Below are 22315 nucleotides of genomic sequence, written 5' to 3' on the forward strand. Positions count from 1 at the left end.
GATCTGCTTCTTCAGTTAGGATTGGACAACCCTAGCAAAAAATCAGAAACAAGATATGTGATCCATAACAATTATATTATTTAAAAATTAGAGGCTTTAATGAACATACAAACAATCTAGCTTTCGAGGTTTTTATTTTCAATTAGTGAAAAAATATTAGTGATTAATGCCTACATGATTTTTTTTTGTAAGACCAGTATGGCCAAACTTTTAAGTAGTTTAAAACAGTTTATATAGCTATAAAAATATAAATTATTGGTCATGAAAATACCTTAAATTGAGTAACTTCAGAAGTCAGTAAATAGTTTAGTTCTGAACTGGTCACACCTATTTTATAGTTATTAGTCTGTCATCTGTCCTTTATGCGATATTTGCTTAAGGACTTACATTTTTCTTTTAGATATTCTGATGAAAATCTTTCCAAACTATATTACACACTTGGTTACCTTCATAATGGAAACTGCAAAGCTTCAGGGCATAAGACAGAACTGTAAATATGTGTGCTGAGATGGGGATGCATCAGAGATTGAAGAGGAGAGTAAGGCAACTGGTTCCTGCACAAAAGGGTCTTAGATGCTGCTGCTTTGAGAATTCTTATATAGGCTTTTAATTTTCTTTCCTTCCCCTGGCTATGGCTTGTCATTTCCTACCCTTTTCAGTATTCTTCCCTTAGTAAACTTCTCTTATTCTAGTTTGATGTTGGCTCAGAAATCAGAACACCAAAGATATTTGCATTGCATCTAAAATAAATGAAAATAAACCTTAAGGGAATTTATAAGAATAAGACATGTTAGCTTTAGTGTGTGAACTCTACATCATCTGTTTGGGTGACTCTGAAACTCTTTGTTAGGTTAAAACATAGAAAATGCCTAGCAGTCTGTCCCCCAGCACATAGTGGGTGCTTTGTAATGCCTGTAACGTTATACTTTTCCCACTCTTTATGCTCCCTTCTTCATTTTTAGTTTGCTTACTTTCTCTTTCCTTGGCTGTGAATCATGAAGTAGAGATTGCTAGATAAGTGATTTCTGGTTAAATGAAGTGTTACTCTGATAACATTGGCATCTGCTCAAAATGTATGAGCAAACATGTATTTATAGGCTCACTGCATGTGTCCAGAAATTTATTTCTTAAGATGCATACATTAAATTTTAATAAAGCATTGGAGAAAAGAAATGATAAAAATACGGTAAGCTTTAATTCATTGCATCCTACCTGCACGCAGAATCTTTCACAGCTCTGGCTGTTTGGTTAATTTCTCTATGAATCACACTCCTTCACAATGTGTATTCCACAATTAACTTTGAGACTAGCTGAGTCGTGGAGAGGGGAGTGCCATGGGTCCCAAACATCCACTTTAGGTCTCCATTTGATCAAGCAGTTACACAATCATCACGTCAAAGTAATCAGAACTGCTCTTTTTTCATTTTTATAACTTCTGAATTTTGAAACTTTTTTGCTAAAATAATAAAGAAGTCCCTGTGTATTTTAATAGTAATAATAATAAATTACCTATATTTCACTAGCTCAGTGATTACTAGTTCATCTAAGAATCATAAATAAAGTCGTTTATTATCAGGTACATTGAATTCTTTTAGGAATCACACAGAATTTATTGATTTATAGAATTTAGGATTGGTTAAAGAGCTAGAAATGACAATCTGAATAGAGAAAACTATGTTGATAATAGTATTAAATTATTTGGCCTTTGGAAAGTCCTTTTCTAATGATGAGAGCATTTCAGCATATGGCCCAGATTTAAGATGCAATACAAATAAGGGTGAGGGGAACTATAATTAATTGAACATCTACTCCATGCCTGACACTGTGCTTGGCACTCCACATACATTATCTTATTTATTCCCTACTACAAACATCGAAGGTCAGCATTTTTAGGTATAGGTTGACCTCAAGTCTAACAATGTCAGCCATTACCTTTTGTTCTGTAAATAATCACAACAATTTACTGAGGGCCTACTATGTGCCAGGCCCTTTTCTAGACACTAGGAAATAACAACAGTAAAAAAAATAATAAAACAGACAAAAGTTTCTGTCCTCATGGGCCTACATTCCAATAGAGAAGACAGATAATAAACAAACAAATTTTTTAAAATAGCATATGAGATGGTCATAAATGCCATGGAGAAAAATCAAGTAGGCAAGGAGATAGGAAATTGTCAGATGAAAGGAGTGGGTTGCAATTTTAAATTGAGTGACTAGGGAAGAGCTTTATTAGAAAAGTAACATTTGAACAATCTGAAGGAGGTTAGAGAGTAAGCCATGCAGACCCTGTGGGGAAGAATATTCTACGCAGAGAGAAGAGCAAGTAAAAAGTCTTAAGGTGAGAGCATGCCTGGCACATCCAAGGAACAAAGAGAAGACCAGCATGGAGCGGGAGAATCAGGATGAGTAGGGAGGAGACAAGGTCAGAGATGTCACTGGGGCCAGATGAGGGAGAGCCCCAGAAGCCATATGAAAATGTGAACTTTTATTCTGAGCAAGAGGAAAGTCACTGGACATTGTGAACAGAGGAGTGACGTGAGCTGGCCCACATGTTAGAAACTCGCTTTGGCTGCTGGGATGAGCCTAGATTCAGGGAGCAAATGTGGAAATTGGGAGACCAGGTGGGAAGGCGCTGCAATAACCCAAATGGGAGATGTTGGTCTTAGACCAAGGTGTGAGTTGGGGATGTGTGAAAAGTGATCAAATTCTGGAAACATTTTGATGGTGAGAGAAACACAGGAGTTAAGGATAATGCCAAGGTTTTCAGCCTGAGCAACTATAACAGGGGAAGCTATGGGAGAAGCTTATCCTGGAGGGAAGATAGGGGGTTTGAGTTTGAACATATTAGGTGAGGATAGCCAAGTAGACAGTTCAACTTATGAGTTCGGGGTTCAGGGGAGACATCTGTGCTGAAATATACAACTGAAAAAAGCCTTAAATCAACACAAGCAACATGTACCACCATGATATGCCCCTTGCAGGGTTATCTCAAGGAATGCTCTGGATATTGACCACCTTCCCCCCATTCGGAATCAAAAGGAAATGGGAACCAACATTATTGAGCTTTGTTACAGATTCTGAGCTGGGCCTTTAAAATATGGTTTTTCTCTAAATTTCCCCAAGGAGTGTACAGTGTAATCTTATTCAGTAAATAAGGGAACCAAGATCCAGAGAGGGCAAGCACATTGCCCAATCTTACATCGTAGAAAATCCTGGAGCCTAGATTTGACTCAAACCTTCTAAATCCCCAAATCTGAGTGCATCTCATGCCAGGCAATTTGCTGCCAGGCCATCAGTGCTTTGTGACTGGCTCGCCTCTCTGAGGTCAGGTTCCCATTAGCAACAGAAGAAAACTGTCACCTGCAGCACACGTAATTTATCCATTTGGCTAGTTACCTTGCAGCTCACTCACCACATTCAGCAGCATAATGATACAGAAGTTGATGCACACAGCAGTCCCTGTGGTTGCAACCTGAGAGTTATTCCTGATTAACGCCCACTTAAAGGCAGCAAAAGTGCTGACAGTCACCACCCGGTAAATGACGATCCCAAACACAGCGGCGATCACCACACAGATCTGGCAGGAAGACAGAGGAGACCCAGTGAGCACCATGGGGGAATGTTTCAGGAAGAGGATCATGCCACGTGGAAAATCCTCTGATGAGAAAAGGAAATAAAGCAACGGTGGTACTGACTCAAGGAGCCACAACAAAATGTGTGCTCTTCATCACGGTTAATATTTTCTCTTGTCTGACTGTATTTTTGTTATTCAAATAGAAAAACCATAGTGCATGAAAGTTGATAAACTGTTTAAGCTATGGGATAACATTTTATTAAGCAGAATATTAGGTTGAGCATATGAACAAATATTTATGGAAATCTTATCATGTCACTCTTCTGTCTAAAACTATGTATTGGCTTCCTTTTACTCTTAGGATAAAAGCTAAGTCCTTATGGCGGGCTGCAAGACTCTCTCCAGTCCCACAGAGGGCCATTTTCCCCTCCCTCTGGGGGCTCTGGACCTTCTTTTATTGTTTCAAATGGGCTGAGCATCCTTAATCTTCCAGGCCATCTCCTTTGCCTAAAATGCTGACCTACCCATCCCCTGCCAAACACACACACACACACACACACACACACACACACACACACAGATACCCATACAGTCTAGTTAATACCTACTCATCCTTTACATCTTAGCTTAAGAACCATTTCATAATTAAAGCTTTTCAGGACCCCCCGACTTTTTTTTGTTATACAGTACCTATACTTTTTTCCAGTATCCTTATAATTTCTGACAATTTGTCTGATTATTGTCTGTCTCCCCCACTTAGAAAGTAAGCTCCATCAGGGCAGGGACAGTATCTGCTTTGATCACCATGGTTTCTGCAGCACCTTAGCATAATTACAGGTGCACAGTAGATGTTCAGTTATTTGTTGCTGAATGAGCCAACTAGGTGATAGGTGCATAATCTCTTATTAATCAGAGATATATACAGATTGAACTGAGGCATCTTTCTCTGAAGATTTCATGGTATTTGAGAAGAATACGGCATATCTCCTAAATCTATGAAATAATGGGAATCTGAGACTCCAAAAAGTTTTGTGGCTTTTGTTAGGTGACTCACTTAATACGTCAGAGTAGAGACCTTAGTCTACTTAGTTATCAAAAACCGGATCTTAAAGCTGGGCCTCAGGATGGCTTCTGCTGACTTAGAGATTCCTTTCTTCATAGAAGCATTTGTGTTTTACACAAACTCTATTTTTTCCTTACTATGAGTGACATGCTCTAAAAGCTTGAGTCTAAACCCTAGCTGGAACTGGCTAAAATAATAATAATAATAATAATAATAATAATAATAAACAGAGAAACAAAAAACTGCCCATGTCTTAATCCTAGAACTGTTGATAGGGAGACAGGTGAAATCTACTTTGCATTTCAGACAAAGGTGGCAATCTGGTGGAATGGACAGCTCGCTGGACTCAGTCAGAAGTCAGGCCTGAGTCCTGGGTCAGCTACCAGCTAGCAGTGTGATCTTAGGTAAGCATCTTTTCCTCTCCATGGCTTTGGCCTCGTATGCTCCAGGTTACCCATCTGTAGAGCAGGGAAAGCTTAGTCTACATCTATATGTCTTGTTGTGAGAAACAAAAAACAGAACAATAAATATGGATGTACTTTTAGAAGGCAAAGCATAACACAATTGCTTACAAAGAAGAATCTGTAGAAGGTCATGGATTTAAATCTTAATCTGAGCTGAGAGGCTCTGGGCATGCTGCCTACCCTTCGATCTACCAAGTTTCTTTCTGGCTAAAGGGAGTAGATTGTCTGGATTTTCTCTAGTCTCGTCCTTCCTACTCCAATGATCTAAGACGTATATTTACACACTTGCCATTTGAAAAGAGGAAAGGAGAATCCTCACCAACCCTTACTATTCTAAAACAAGATTTCTGAAAAATTTGCATATGTTTTGTTCAGTAATTAACAGGGTTGAAGTTGATCACAAAATGACTTCTTTTTAGGAAAAGCTAATAACCAAGTTTCAAGTTAGTGTTTTTCAAACTGATATAACCATTAGTTATGCCTGGAAACCAATTTTAAGGGGTTACAGATGGTATTAAAAAAGTACACTATAATAAAAAAGAAAAAAGTCAGAGTTCATTGTATATTGTAAAGATAAGCATTGTTTCAGTTACTATATTTAGTTTTATACATCTATTTGCATACATATACCAGGTCATGATAGAAAGTATATTTCTTACATAGGCCTTGTAAAAAAAGTTTGAAAAACACTACTGTAGGTCCTGTGTCATACTTTTAGCTCCTTTCACCACGGCATAGAGAGGGAAGTGGAAAGAACATCGACTTAGAGTAGAGGATCTGAGCTTCAGGCTGTTTACCGGCTGACACTGGACAAGCCCCTTAACCTTTTGGAGTCTCAGTTGCTCCATCTATAATTTGGGGACAGCAATACCATCACTGATCACCTTATGAAGTTGTTTTAAGAATTAAATAACAGAACATTCAAAAATGTTTTGTAGAACAATGAAAATGCCTGATATGATTACTGTTGTTACCATGCTACCAATTTGTATTTTATGAAACAAATGGAGTTTTATTTAAAAAAAACAAAAAAACTTCAAACCATAAAAAATATTCCAGATGCAGAAACGACAAGTCGGCTGCATTTATCTGCAAATGCTTGATATGGTTCTGGCTTTCCCGAAATGGGATTCATCCGTTCTTTCTTGGAATACTTGGCTTCAAACTGGGGCCGTATTTCTTCCTAAAGAACAAGCAGGCACATTTTAATGCTCTGAAGAGGTGTTCAGGCAATAAGAGAAAAATATCATTTTCCCCCACTGTAAAATGGAATGAACAGGCGCCAGAGTAATCAGTCCATCTGAGGTGGGCTTGGAGACCCAGGTTTAAATGTTTGGAAATTGGCCACTTGAAGAAAAGCTAGAGGATGATGAGCTAGACTTATTAGCATCAAGACAATGAAATTTAGAGTAATAGTTAAGTGTTTCTGTTATCTTAATAAACTATGCTTGAAGAAGGAAACCGAGAATGAGAAAAGGGACCATCTATCCTGTCCCAAGTGGTTTGAAACAACTAATAAGCTTTTACTTTTATTACCAGGAAATGACATGGACACCAAGACAAAGAAAAAAAAACTAAGAGCAGCAAAATGTTCAGAATCCATTTGTGAGTTGTAATGGCAATATAATTCTCAGTTTTCTCCTAAATTTTTTTTGTACTTTTTGATTTAGGCAGCTAAAAACATGGTGAATCGATTTTTTAATAAGTTCCTCTAGGAGTCATTCACCTTTAAGCAGGAGATTTTAAATGTATTCTTAATTGGGCATTGAAAACAAGGTAAGTCCTTTCAAATCCAGCTGAAATCAAGGCTCCTCTAGTTCTAAATCAAGCTGAGATTTTATTTCATTTAGTTGAGCCTCATCCAACGTGAAAAAGCTTCTGACTAAAAAGCAATTATGGGATTAAGAAAAGGAAATCAGTGAGAGGGTTGCTGAAGTGGTTTCAGTTAATTAAGCATGTGTTCTATTTGACTGTCTTGGAAGAGGAGGGAAAACAAGTGGAAAATCTGTTGAAATGGAGATTGAGTTAACACAGGGAGAAATGCTCAAGACTCAGATAAAGGTACTGACAGAAAGTGAAGAAGAAGCTGACAGAAGAGAGGTTATGAAGAATGGGCACAGTTTGGCAGTAGCCTGCCTGTGTAGGAGGAAGGGCATCCTGGCTCCTGCTATTGGATAAGCCCAATGCTGAACTTCACTCAGTGATGGGTAATGGGGAAGGTCAGGGGGAGATACAGTTATAAACAGGTTCTGCCTTTGTTCATTTATTTTAAGTAGTTACACTTAAGGATATAAACAGAATAGACCTAGAATCTTCTGCTTCTTTGGGAAACTCTGTCAATTTATCAGACTGTAAGTGTCATCAAGAGTGTTTGAGCTAATCATCCAGGAACTGAGATCAATAATGGGACCAAGCCTGGGTTCCTGAGTATTATGGGCTGAATTGTGCCTCCTCTCCCAAAATCATATGTTGAGATCCTAAAACGTACCTCAGAATGTAACTGAATTTGGATACAGAGTCTTTACAGAGGTAATTAAGTTAAAATGAGGCCATTAGAGTGGCTGTTAATCCAACATGCTGAGTGTCCTTATAAGAAGAGGAAATTCAGATGCAGACATATACAGAGAGAACACGATATGAAGATTCAGGGAGTAAATGGCCATCTACACGTCAGGCAGAGAGGACTGGAACATATCTTTCCTTCAAGGCTCTCAGAAGAAGTCAACCCTGCCAATACCTTGATCTGGAACTTGCAGCCTCCAGAACTGTGAGTAAATAAATTTCTGTTGTTTAAGACACCCAGTCTGTGGTACTTTGTTATGGCAGCCCTAGCAGACTAATGCCCTGAAATAGGCATGCAGTAAGTCTGAGCATTTCTGCACAGCAAGCTGAGAGCCACAGGGTAGAGGTAAGAGGCATTTCTACAATGAATCTCAAACTGAGAACCAGAACTGCACATAGCTACTGAGGTAGGCTCCTGTGCAAAGGTATATTAAGTCAAAGAGCAGTCCAGTGCTCCAAGCTTTTTAACAGGAGCTTGGGAGACAGAGGGCTCCAGACTCACAAGGGGTATGCTTACCCTAAAGGAACCCATGTCTTGGACTCACCACAGGTGCCAACAGTGACTTTTAGATTGGTTTGGCCAAAGTTACTTAAATAATGTCACACTTTACAGCTGAAAGGGGAAAATTTAGTCACAACTCTTTTTTTTTTAGAGATGAACAAAAGTCCAAAGGTGAAGTAATTTGTCCAAGGTGACACAGTTGCTTAGTGGTGACTCAGATTCCCAGGAAAGAACATTTTCCATCCCACTGGAAAGCTGCTGCCTTGAATACATGAAACAAAAACAGCAGAATTGGGGCCATCCCTGTGGCTGAGTGGTTAAGTTCAAGTGCCCCACTTTGGTGACCAAGGGTTTCACCAGTTTGGATCCTGGGTGTGGACCTAGCATTGCTCATCAAGCCACGCTGAGGTGGCATCCTCACATAGCAGAACTAGAAGAACCTACAACTAGAATATACAACTATGTACTGAGGGCTTTTGTGGAGAAGAAGAAAAAGAAAAGATTGGCAACAGATGTTAGCTCAGGGCCAATCTTTAAAAACAACAACAAAAACCCCAGCAGAATGGCTCCACCCAGGAGGAAGTGCTGAATGCAGCCTGGCTGCTACTAGTAGCAGCATCAGGAGTTGCCTGGGCAGTTTCTTCAAATGCAGAAAATCGTTTTCTGGAGAATGCTTATAAAAGCATGAGAGGGGCCTTATCAAAAGAACAAGGATTTCTGAAAATCTCAGTATCATTTCTATATCTAAAAAACTACTCAAATGTGTTCATTCATGTGGGGAGAAAGGGCAGTCACTCACAAGGCATGATTTGAAGGAAACAAACAAAAATACCTCCTAAAACTGTCTTCCCCACCAAGCCTGCCACATGGCTAAAATTCTCATTTATGTTTCTAGAAGATTTAACATATAAAAATATATATGTGTGTTTCTTGGAAGAAAAATACGAATTAATCCCGATTGTCACATTATATAGGATTAATTTATCTCAATTACTGGCACAGCAAAGCTCTGAGGAAATGGGGCTCAAGAGAGGTAAGAGATAATGGGCAAGAGGAAGGAAAGAGGAATTTAGGCTTGGATCAACTGACAAGGGAAAGCAGGATCTGATGGGGCACGTGGTGACCAAGCCTAGCATGGGTACTCAAGACTCTGACAGGAATGTGGCAAGACAAGAGTATTGAGACCAGACACAGGTTAGGAAAGGGCAAACCGTATTGGCCTAGAAGGGGTAAAAGGAGAGTGATGGGGCTTGGGAACATGCTGAGAAAGTGAAGTCTAAGGGACTGAGTTTACTTCTCCTTGACAGTTTTATCTAGAGCTGGCCCTGAATTTAGCCACATCCACCAAGGACACCACTTGAGGAGTAATTTCTCCTCAGCATTTACCTCTTGAGGTAATACCTCTAAGCTTGGGAACACCTGGGCACTGTCCAGGGTCCTGGAAAGCTCACAGAAAACTTTTCCTTGGAGTAGTTCTCTTAGGAGATTTGCTTCCATATGCCTAGAGTTATAAAACTAATACTCTTTCGGCTAAAGTAAAAAATGGATGATATGTAAGAAAACTAAATAAATCTTAGTTCCCATTCTTCTGATGCCTCTACGAACAAGTGAAATGCTTTACTTAGGCATGGACTTTTATTTCACTAAGGAATCAGAATGTTGTCTGCCTTTATTTATTTTTATAATTCTGTTATTACCTTTTTATACTGTTTGAAATTTCCTGAAAAGACAGGTATTGAAAATGCTTTATGAGTAAACACGACTTCTGTTTCAGAGAAGAGAGGGATGACTCAAGGATAATGTGTATTTCCTGGTGATTTGCTTTCTAAAAAGTTTTGCGGTAAATGATACAAACCTCCTCTTCTTCCCAGTCTATCAAATCCCAGTCATAAGCAATTACTGCTCGCCGTCTTTTCCAAAACTCCAGGAAAACTGTTGCTGGAACAAGCAGAGAAAGACAAAGACATTTTCAAATAAAGCAATGCTGTTCACTGTGTCACTGAATAATGAAACCATTGAAAAGAATGACAGTTGTTTGTGTAAGCATCCTTGAAGATCAGAATTTCTAGCTAAACATCATTTAACAAGGACTGTTTTCTGAGAATTAGTAAGTTTGTGTCAAGCATAATGAGAAATTATAGATTTCATTTAGAATTAAATTAAACTGATCTGCAAGTTGAGGCAGAAGAGACTTATTAGAATGACAAAGCTCATGGGATGTAAGGATACAGAAAACCAGGTTACCAACATCTTTCTAATTGATAGAGTATTTATTTTTAAAAGTGAGTGGCAGGTAGGGACAGAAAAGCAAAAATAAAATTTAGCAGTCCACATGTATTTGATTGGCAGTGATTTCTTGTCCCCCAAATCCTCCACACAACAATTATCTATGTAAAATGCATTTTACTATTCTAATGAAAGAAGCTATTTTATTGGAGGAAGCAGCTTTACTGCTTCTCTTTTTCTTCAAACTATCTCTTTGTTGTCACATTGAAGGCAAAGGTGTGCAAATTCTGTTATGAACCTTTTCCAACAGCCAACCTCCCCACCCAGGGATATCTGGGGGTTATCCTCATTTAGCCAAAGAAAGTTTCTACTCAATTCAACTAAAAATATCTACCCAAATGAATTATTGAGCCTTACACAGTGGCAGAGAGAGATAAAAAAATAATCAAGACATAATCTTGCTGTCTTGGAAGTCACAAGCTAAATGAGGGGATGTACATACATACATACACTCGAACTTTGAAGATGTCTGCAACTAAGGATGTCACAAACACACCCTAAGAGACAGAACTGGTGTATCTATCTCTTTTGGGTCTTGCTGTGTACTGAGACTTACAGAAGCAAAAATGTCATATATTTGGAATCAGTTTCATGAGGAAAGGTAAATGTCCAAATGCCCTTTCCAAAGAGAGAGAGTTATTTTCTTCTTTTTTATTGCACCTTGATTTCAACTCCTCATTAGTGGTCTTCAGACACAGAACATATATTTTTAAAGTAAGTAACTGGAAAGACAGTTCAGGGTAACAGTTAAGACTTCTCTGGCGTGTGAACTAGACATTCCTAGTTTTGAAATCTAACTCAGATATAAGCTGTGCTACTGTTCACAAATCAATCAACTTTTCTAATTATCAATTTCCTGCTAGGCAAAAGAGGGATGGCATTACAGGTCTATAATTCCTTATCTGCAATGTCAAAATTCAAAACGCTCTAAAAATTCTAAGGTTTTTTTCTTCTAAGTTTGGCACAAACTCATCTGTGGCAAGCTCTGACCTGGACCAATGTGAGGCTACTTAACATCTGTATTTATCCCTCTTAGTGAGAATATCCATACATCGAAAGCAACCATATTAATGTATTTGAATATGGGGTCCTTCCCAGACCTCCTGGGGCATTACATAATATATGGTACACATACCATAGTGCCTTTCTAAAATCTGAAAAATCCAGAGTAGTTATAGTTTTTAAGAAAGCTACACCAAAATAATCAAGTGTTTAATTCTGGAAAAGGGAAATTAAAATAAACATATGTCTTTGGAGGTTAATAAAGTTTGAAAGCTGAGCAGCTATTTTCCCCTGGAGTCCTTTCTGTGAGTCTTGTGTGTCAGGGGTCCCCAAAACCACCTGCAGGTTTGATGATTCACTAGGAGGATCCACAGCACTCAGCAGACAGTGGCACTCATGGCTAAGATCTATTACAGTGAAAGGAAATAAAGCAAAATCAGCAAAGGGAAAAGGTGCATGGGGCAAAGTCTGGTGACCAGGTGCAAACTTCCAAGAGTCCTCTCCCCGGGAGTCACACAGCACATGCTTAATTTCCCCAGCAATGAGTTGTGATAACACGTGAAATGTTGTCTAACAGGGAAGCTCATTAGAAACCCAGTACCCAGGGTTTTTACTGGGAGCTGGTCACAGAGGTACACTCTGCTTAGCGTGTGTGAAAATACCAGAGTCTCAGAAGGAAATCAGGTGTTCAGCAGAAATCATACTGTTTCAGCAAACAGTTTATGCACAATGAGTTACCCTTAGCAGTTAGGGTGGTGGAAACTCTCCTGAAACCCATGTTCCCAGACACCAGCCAAGGGTCAATCTTGTAAGCAGGACTTTCTAAAGCAGGCCTACTATGTTAACTCTTTTCTGTACACTTGTCCTCTGCCTCACTAAATTGTCTCAACTTTGCATGGGATCCCTGGGACAATTTCTTAATAGGTCCTTTGGCCTCTCAAACAAATGGCACTTTTTAAAGACTTTCTCTCTTTGGTTTCCAGAGTCTTCCCCAGCCTTGAAGAGACAAAGCAGCTTGCCCCTGAATATGTGGCTATTCTCCATAAGAGTCAGGACTGTACCCCATGGCCTCAGAGAGGCTCGACAGGGACCATTCTGGGACAGGCTAAGGCCACAGGATACACATGAAGTCTGTCTTACTGGCTGTTGCTGCTCCCACCAAGCCCTACCAACCCATCTGTAGTTCTTGTCTGAAGGAACTGACTTCTGAGGTGAGCCAGTGGCTGTCAGAAATATTCCACCACCTTTCTCCTCCCAAGCAAGTGCTGAACGGTGTCTGGGGCAGAGAGAAACTCTAACCAGTAATTCCCTTCTTTGGACAATCATCCTATTCTCCCTTCCATTCTTGAACTTGGTAGCATGAGAAGAACAAATTGTTGCTTGTGCAATTGTCATGCTCTTGTGAGTGTTTTTGTGTGAAAATGTCCATTCATTTGAGGAAGAAGAATCTGTTTCTATCTCTACCCCTGAATTAAAACATAATTGAAACAATATAGGTCTTTTCAAGGCAAAGCTCCAATCCCATACATCCATTACTCTATGATTTAAAAACCTTTGTCTAAATACCCACAGCCCTGGGAGCCCACTACACTTTGAGTATACCTAGTTATATGCTGCCTTATGTCATGAGCTCACACTTTCCTCTGTCTCTTTTGGAGCTGGCTTATGCTATATATATACATACATATATATCTTTATGTTAATATATATCTCTGTCTTACACCAACCAGTACAGTGACAAGTAGGATTAAATAGTATATTTCTTTTATGGATTGATCCTCAAAAGACTCAAAACTCCTAAGTATTTTGTCAAGATTTGCTAATACATGAAATTCTTTCCCCTGAAGTTTGGTCCAAAATATCTCCTTTTTGTAAGTTAAAGCATTAGAAGGTTTAACCTTACTGCTAGCATTTTGAACTCCTTAGATTCTAATCTATCTTTCCTCATAGCTAATGACTTTTCTAACTCAAACTCATGAAGTCTCCTCGGGGTCAATGTAGCCACATCACCTATCGGAAAAGAACCCATTACCAGCCCAAGATGCAAGGCTCCTAATGACTCTGCTTGTGCCCAACTCTTTCTGCCCTGACTTGAACCATAGACTCCAGGCTAAATCACTAGCAGTTTCCATACCTGAGCTGTTTCATAACTTTCTTAGCTTTGTCCACACTATTTCTTCAGCTTGCAATGGTCTTCTGTATTTGGGTCATTCGGTCAACTCCTACTCTTACCTCTAGACTTGGCCCTATGTGTTCTCCAATCACTCCCTTTGAACCCTCTCCCTATACCCATGCTGAGCAGTGCATATAACTCTAGGTCAGTGCTGATGACAGCATTCAGCACTTCAAAAACAACAACAGAAGAACTTGATCATTTTGACTACTAGCTTGTGGGCTTCTTGAGAATAAGGGCTGAATCCTAGCTCTATTTATATCCGCATGGTCTCGCACAGTGACTGGCATCCACAGAGGCACAGTAAATGTACAAATGAAATACTGTCATGAAAATGAAAGCAATGTGGCTAGTCACTCTTTTCTCTTTTACCTAATCTTATAAGAAATTAGGATATAAGTTTGAAGAACATGAAACTATATCTTCTGAATGCTTTATGCATCAGTGTCAGATAAATAATAAATTATTATTATGAAAAACTGAAACTTCTTATGCTTCTCTTTTCCCTTGCAATAAACATATCATTCTCTTCTAATTACCACTCCAATTATTTGGTTGCATGGACCCTGTGGCAGAGACTACCAGCTGTCCTGTAAGATCCATTCTTACCTTGTTCCACAGTAAAAACATTGTTGCTGGGAACATGGCTGCTCACCTACACTGTATTTCTCAGATATCCTTGTCACTAGATGTAGCCAAAGGACAGTTCTCCCCAGTGGAATGTGAGCAGAAGTAATATGATGTATACTACTTGCCTGTTGATATCTTAAGACACTTGGGGTGCTTTTTCCACATTCTCTTTCCCCTTCTGGATGGGTGGAACCCAAGTGAATCAGCTGAGACCATGCAAATGATGACCAAGCCTGGGAGGATAGCAAACAATTCTTTCATAGGAATATGAATCTCTGAATGACCATGTGGAGCAGGGCTGTCTGTCAGCCTGGAATGCTCACCTCACTTGGTCACCAAGACATTGCTTGAGGCATGAAGATGAAATAATTTGTGTGTTACTTCCCTTACAGATCTTAGATAGAGCAGCCTCAAGCCACAATATCTGAAACTTTATGAGTTTTACTTATAAGATAGAGTTTCACATACTCTTTCCTCCCCCTTTTCTACCCTTACCTCTACCCTGTAGCTGACCTACCCACAAATGAAGTTCACCTGAAGTGTTAACATCAATCCCAGATAACAATCCTCTCACAAAATTAGTTGCCACATTAGGAAAATCTGAGACTTCTGCCTTTTCAGCATAGGCAGTGTCAGGGTTAATGCTCAGGTAGGTTTGTGTTCAAATACCAGGACACTCTTGGCTCAGAATCATAAACATTGAGAACGTTGTCACATGTAGCCCATAAGGGACACAAAAGGACACAAAATAGAGTGTTATGCAGGTCATACGCTATCATTTTCTTAAACAGAACAATTATTGTTAATTTAAAGTCAGTTTGTGGCATACTTCCATGGATTTACCAAAGCCATTTCTTATCTTTCCAGGCATAATTAGATTACATTTCCCAGCCTTTTCTGCAGTTAGACATGAACCAAGTTTTGGCCAGTGGAAAGTAAGCGGAAGTGATGTGTGTTATTTTTGAAGTAAAGAATTAAGAAGTAGGCATATCATCTCTATGGCTTTTTTATCCTTTTCTGGGATGAATGGAGAGGACTCTGAGGATCCAGAAGAGGATGGAGCCACAAGATAGAGGGAAGTTGGGTACTTGAATAACTATGCGGAAGGCTGTCGGACAATCAGGAACACCTAGTTGGGTTTTATGTGTGTGGGTTCTAGTGACATCAAGGTTTTGTGCTTTGTGTATTATGGAAGCTAACTTTACACATCCTAACTGATACAGAGTTTTTCTGGAAAGTATAGCCATGGTTAACGTTCTGCAAATAGGAAGAAAAAACCCACTGAGTTACTATCTTTTGTCATCTTCCTAAGGCATTTAGAGAGTTTTAAGCAGGGAAATCTCCCCTTTCAGCTGCAAATCTTAGATTCCATGGTAGGGTTGAAATGCTGCACCACTTGTTTAGTTACCATATAGTAAAAATTTCTTACACGTTAGGTACTACGTTTTATTTTGTCAAAGTCTGTAAAGGTTAGTATTATTTTCATCATCCCATGGATGAAGAATCTGAGGTAAGGAGAAGTTACATGGCTAGTAAATGACAGAACTGGGATTTGGACCTGATCTGCCTGTTTTTTTGGCTCAAAACACAGAAATTTATTTTCTCAAAGTTCTAGAGGTTAGAAGTCCAAAATCAAGGTACGGGCAAGTTTGGTTCATACTGGAGGCTTTGAGGAAGAGTCTCTCCCATGCCTCTCTCCTAGCTTCTGATAGTTGCTGGCAATCCTTGACATCCCTTGGCTTGTAGAGGCACTGCTCCAATCTCTGCCACTGTCTTCACATGGCCTTCTCCCTGTGAGTGTCTGTGTCTCTATTTTCTCTTACCAATCATACTGGTAATTCAGTATGGCCTCATCTTCAAAACCTTATTTCCAAATAAGGTCACTTTCACAAGTACTGGGGGTTAGGACTTAAACATATTTTTGGGGGGTACACAATTCAACCCATAACAGGGAGTTTGGGCTACACAATGAATACGGGCACAAGTGGCTTTTAGGATATGAGCCAGGGGTGCTATCTGACTGACTTTTACTCACTAGAGGACAGTCTAATCTGGGAGATCTAATTTCTACTGAATCGAGAAGAGCCAAAAAGAAAGACAAAGAAAGCCCACTCTTCCAACCTTAGGATCACTTTGCTGAAACAAGTTATAAATACAAAATTACCATATGCCAGGGTTATAGGTCACTGGAGAGCCTGGTATTTACTCTCTATCCTTCCCTTATCTATACTCTTCTTCTGGGAGGCCTGGAAAAGCCCACACTAGTCCCAAAGCTGCCAGGGATACAACACTGCTAATTTTTGCCCTCTGATACCATAGTAGATATTGAAAGGCCTAATTTGATTCTTTATTTTGAAAATGTCTAAACTAGTAGTCTAGAGGAGAATTATATCTAACATTAGAAAATAATTATAAAGGCACTTTTTTCTTATTTTAGAAAATAATGGGGCCTTAAAGATCCTATAGTCTAACTTCTTTTCTTAACTTGTCAAAAGATTGTGTTTCATTTGTTTCTATAAAAACAAGAATTGAGCTGTAGCAAGCAATAAAATGGGCAGTACATATGGAAGAGAAAGGACAATTTTTACATCAGAATGGTGACCTGCTGTCTGATGACTTAAAGCATTTTCAGAGACCTGGTCAAGATGATTCTCTAACTTCCTAGGAAAGTAGAATGACTTACTTCATACACACATTCAGTCACTTTTCTCCCAATACTGATTTCCTTTTTCAAAAAGTGAAATTAATAATACTAACAGATTTCATGTTTTTCAGTCCTTTATAAGTTTCTGAGAATGTTCATTTGGCAAAGAAATAGAGGCGTTACAATGCTATGTTTTCCAAGAACTTAGAAATAGAGGAATGAGGTCACCTCCTGAGAGCATAACTCATGAAATCTTCACATAATGAATGAACTTAGCTAGGAGTCACAAACTCAAATGCTAAAAGGGCCAGATCAGTACAAAACCTAGAAGAGGAAACCACACAATAGGGAGTAGTGGGGATTAGGACAGATTGGGGAGTGTGTGCAACATGTAAAGTGGTAGGAGTTCCTCAGTTCCCATTGACTGTACTGTGGCCAGATCTTCAAATTTTTTAAGAGAAACTATAAAAATGTATCTTCATGTGAACTATCTTGATTTCAAAATGATAATAGTTTATTTGTATATTTTTAAAATTGGTGAGGACCAATCAGACTATTTTTACAGGTTGTTAATCTGCAACATCTGAGGTAGGCCATTGGCAGTAATAATACAAGTGATTGTAAATGAGTGACTAGAGAATTTGTGAAACACCCTAAAATGCCAAATGTGGGTAACCTCAGGATCCAGGAAGGATAGGAATATGACGACATTTTAAGAAGCTGAAACTTAATTATTGGTATTGGAACCTCTTCTGAAGAAAGTCAGTGTGTCCAGATAGGGGAGGGCCAACCTGTAACTTAGGAAAAAAAGGGTCTAAGAACTCAAATTTGATAGAGTTTTATCTAACGTAGGACATTAGAAGGATATTCTGACATGAACAAGTCTCTAAGGGTGTTCTAAGTAATGGTATAAGGATGACTAATCAAGCAGAAACAAGTTTTTTGCTCCCCTCTTCCATTCATTTAACAATTATCAATTACATTCTTTTGATGTGCAAGGGATTTTGCTAGCTGCACTGATTTCCAAGCTCAAACAATAGATGATGATTAATTTGGCTTCCTAAGTATCCTGACCAGGAAGAAGGTACTCTAGATGGTCATTAAAAAATAATATTCTCCACCATATACCTATATTTTCAAATTCTGGAGTGTGCACTGGTGCTTGCAAAGTTTAGAAGAGGAATCTATTTCCCCAAATCAAATTATCTCTGGGTATTCCAACAGTGTTTCTGGACTTGTAAAGCTGAGTAGACACCACGGATCACGGCAGTTTCCCCAAGGAACCACTATTCTCTGAGGTTCTGTCTGAGGGTATGCTTCTCTTCTATAAAATAGCTATGAAACTGCAGCAGCCTGAGGATTTTTGCTTCCACCCATGAGGATTAACTGCTACACTATAAGAAACAACTGTTACCAGCAGTGGACAAGAGACAGTGCAGGACTGTGATTCCTGAGAGAGAATAAATAAGTGAGCTGAGTCCTAGGATCATACCAACTCATTGTGTGGAGATGGTTTCCAGACTACAATTCAGGCAGGGAGAACCAAAACAGATCCTAGTGGTCTTACTGAGCTCGGGAAAGAGAGACTGGAATGGGAGGGTTGGAGCTGACAAGAATTTGTGGGGCAGAGTACCAGAGAGAAGGGAGCTATACTGAAAGAAAGCTCCAGATATCAGTGATGAAGTCCCTTCTACTCTTGACATGCATAAGATGAAACTACATGAGGCTGCTTGTTAGTAGCTAAACAGTCCTCAGAGTTCACATAGGGCTGCAAGTAAGTTAACCGCATGCCCGAACACAGTCCAAACACTGAAGAAACACAACAAAAACCAACACTCAGCACTTTCCAGCATTTAATAAAAAATTACCAGGCATACAATTAAGCAGGGAAAGAAAACCTTTAAGCAGAAGGAAATTCAATCAATCCCAGATTGACAGTCCAGAACCAACAAAAATGATAGAACAAAGATGATAAAACTTATAAATATGCTTCATATGGCAAGAAATTAAATGAAAACATGAATACAACAGAGAGAGCAATAAAAGGTATAAAAAGACCCAAGTGACTGAGATTTGAGATGAAAAATGCAAGATATGAAAAGAAAAATACACTGGGTAGGATTAACAGAAGATTATATTTTTCAGAAGAAAAAATTAGTGAACCTGAAGACAAAGCAATAGAAACAATACAAGAAGAAACACGGAGAACAAAAAGACTAAAAAAATACGAACAAAGCATAAATAACCTGTAGGACAACATTGAGTGCTCTATCATACATGTTACTGGAGTCCTAGACAATATGATTCTGGAAAAATTTCTAAATATATGCAAGATCTGTACATTAAAAATGATACAACATGCTTAGAGAAATTACAGAACACTTAAATAAATGAAAAGCTAAACGATGTTCAGAGATAGGAATACTTGATATTAAGTTTTCAATCTTGCCAAATTGATTATTGATTCAACTCAGCTGCAATCAAAATATTAGGAGTTTTTGGGAAGAAATTGACAAGTTGATTCCAAAATTTATATGGAAATACAAAGGACTTAAAATAGCCAAAACAATTTCTAAAAAGAATAAGATTTCAACCCTTATTATAATAATCAAGACAGTGTGTTATTGCCACAAAAGTACACATGTGGATCAAATATTAAAAAATTCTCATATAGGTCTACACATATATGGCCAATTGATTTTCAACCAAAAAAATGCCAAGAAAATTCAAGGAGGAAAGGGATAATCTTTCAACAACTGTTACTGGAACAGGGGCCAGCCTGGCGGTAGAGTGGTTGAGTTTGCTCTGCTTCAGTGGCCCAGGGTTCACAGGTTCAGATCCCAGGCATGGACCTACACACCGCTCATCAGGCCATGCTGTGGCAGTGTCCCACATGAAAAATGGAGGAAGACTGGCACAGATGTTAGCTCAGGGCCAATATTCCTCACCAAAAAAAAAACCCCAAAACCACTCAGCATTACTGGAACAATTGGATATCCATATATGCAAAGAAATGTATCTGACTCTTACCTTACATCTCATACAAAAATCAACCTGAAATAATTCATGAACCTAAGTATATGAGTTAACCTATAAGCTTTCTAGAAGAAAACAGAGAAGAAAATCTTAGGGATCTTGAATTTGGCAAAGATTTCTTAAATAAAACACAAAAAGCACAGACAGAAAAAAAGAAAAAATTTAAAATTTGAGTGTATCAAAAGTAAAAACTTTTGATTTTCAAAAGACACCATTAAGAAGATAAAAATGCAAGCTTCAAACTGAGAAAAATATTTACAAACATATGTATGATAAAGGACTTCTACCCAGAATATATAAAGAACTCTTTCAACTTAAAAAGAAGATAAACAACCCAATAACAAATGGGCAAATGATTTGAACAAACACTTCACCAAAGATGTGCAGATTGCAAATAAGCTAATGAAAACGCATTCAACATTACTAGTCATTAGGGAAATGCAAATTAAAACCACAATGAGATAAAACCATACACCCACTAGAATGACTAAAATGATGAAGACTGATAATTCAAATGTTTGTGAGGATATGGAACACCTGGAACTCGCATATAATGCTGCTGCAAGTACAAAATGGCACAGCCACTTTGGAAAACAATTTCTTATAAAGTTAGACATTCTTTTGTCCTATGATCCAGCAATGCCACTCCTAGTTATTTCCTCCAAGAGAAATAGATACGACTTTTATGCAAATGTACAAAAAGTTTGCACTAACTAATGATTCTCTTAATTTATAATAGCTAGTAACTTAATTTCTTAATTTATGATAGCTAAAAATTGAGTTAGATCCATATGATCATTAATTAGTAAACAGATAAATAAATTTTGGCAGGCAATGGAATACTATTCTGTACTAAAAAGGAACAAACTACTGACACATACAACGCAAATGAATCTCAATAGCATTAATCTTAGTGAAAAAAAGCCAGATACAAAATGCTAAATATTGAATGATTCTATTTGTATGAGATTCTAGAACACTTGAAACTCTAGTGGTAGAAAGCAGGTTAGAGGCTGCCAAGGGACTTATGCAAAGGCATGAGGAAACTTTCTGGAGGATGAAAATGTTCCATATCTTCATCATGGTGATGGTTATATTTATATACATTTTAATTATATGCATTTGACATAATGTGTCAAATTGTACACGTAAAATTGCTGGATTTTATTTTACGTAAATTTTATCTAAATAAAGCTAACAAAAACTCCCCATAATCCCATCACCTAGAGAAAACCACCATTAACATTGTGACATAATTTCTCTTTGTTTTCATTAGTATTTAATATACCTGAAGTCACCTTTTATTTGTATACTTTATGTCCTATATTTAGCAAGTTTTTTTTTCGGTGAGGAAGATCAAGCCTGAGCTAACATCTGTTGCCAATCTTCCTCTTTTTGCTTGAGGAAGATTGTCACTGAGCTAACATCTGCACCAATCTTCCTCTATTTTGCATGTGGGACACCACCACAGCATGAGTGGTTCGTAGGCCCACGCCCAGGATCCAAATTCATGAACCTGGGGCTGCTGAAGTGGAGCACATGAACATAACTACTATGCCACGGAGCTGGCCCAGACAATTTTTTAAATATAAGCTTTGTGTTATATTACATGCTTTGAAAGACTAATTTTTAACAGCTTCTTATAATTTCCTTAACTATTCTTCTATTGTTGGATATTTAGGTTATTCCTAATTTTTTTTTCAGCTTTGCTATCAGTGCATATTGTTTAAGTTAGGTTATTCTCAATTTTTGCCAATTATAAGTGACTAAAGCAGGGAAAACATATTTACACAGAAGATTTTTATTCTGTGACTTAGATCTTTCCTGAAGCCTGCAATATTTTAACTGCACACAGGAACAGCCTTTTAAGTGGCTCCCTGCTACGTACTGTTCCACTTTCACCCCTCCCCACACTGTTGCCAGAGTTACTTTGCAAACACAACTGATGATGTCACTCCCCAGCTTATAACTTCAGTTGGCTTTCCTTTGCCTATAGGGAGAAGCCATGGTTCTCTGTGGTGGTATAAGTGTCCCGTGACAAGCAAATCTCAGCCCTCAACATGCATTCTGTTTTGGGTGAAATTGTGACCCCCTCAAAAAAAGATACATTGATGTCCTAAGCCCCAACCTCAGCATGTGACCTTATTTGAAAATAAGGTAATTGCAGATTAACTAGTTAAGATGAGTTTGTGCTGGAGTAGGGTAGGCCCTCAATCCAATACGCTTAGCGTCCTTATAAGAAGACAGCCAGTAAAGACATAGAGACAGGGGGAGAATGTGGGTGAAGATGGCGGCAAAGGTTGGAGTGATGCATCTACAAGCCAAGGAATGCCAAGGATCGCTGGCCATCACAAGAATCTAGGAGAGAGGTATGGAACA

General features: G+C 38.5%; 1 protein-coding gene across 1 annotated transcript in view; it reads right to left on the reverse strand.

Annotated features, from left to right (window-relative positions):
- ANO4 (anoctamin 4) overlaps positions 1 to 22315 on the reverse strand; it is a 186098-nt gene that overhangs the window by 38619 nt on the left and 125164 nt on the right. The window contains exons 14-16 of the mRNA XM_046646718.1: positions 10021 to 10103; positions 6144 to 6284; positions 3413 to 3577 (exon numbers count right to left, since the gene is read on the reverse strand). Coding sequence (XP_046502674.1) covers positions 3413 to 3577; positions 6144 to 6284; positions 10021 to 10103 — 389 coding nt within the window. The remainder of the gene's footprint in view (positions 1 to 3412; positions 3578 to 6143; positions 6285 to 10020; positions 10104 to 22315) is intronic.

This window comes from Equus quagga, chromosome 19, assembly GCF_021613505.1.
Source record: "Equus quagga isolate Etosha38 chromosome 19, UCLA_HA_Equagga_1.0, whole genome shotgun sequence".
In the NCBI taxonomy this organism is placed as follows: Eukaryota; Metazoa; Chordata; class Mammalia; order Perissodactyla; family Equidae; genus Equus; species Equus quagga.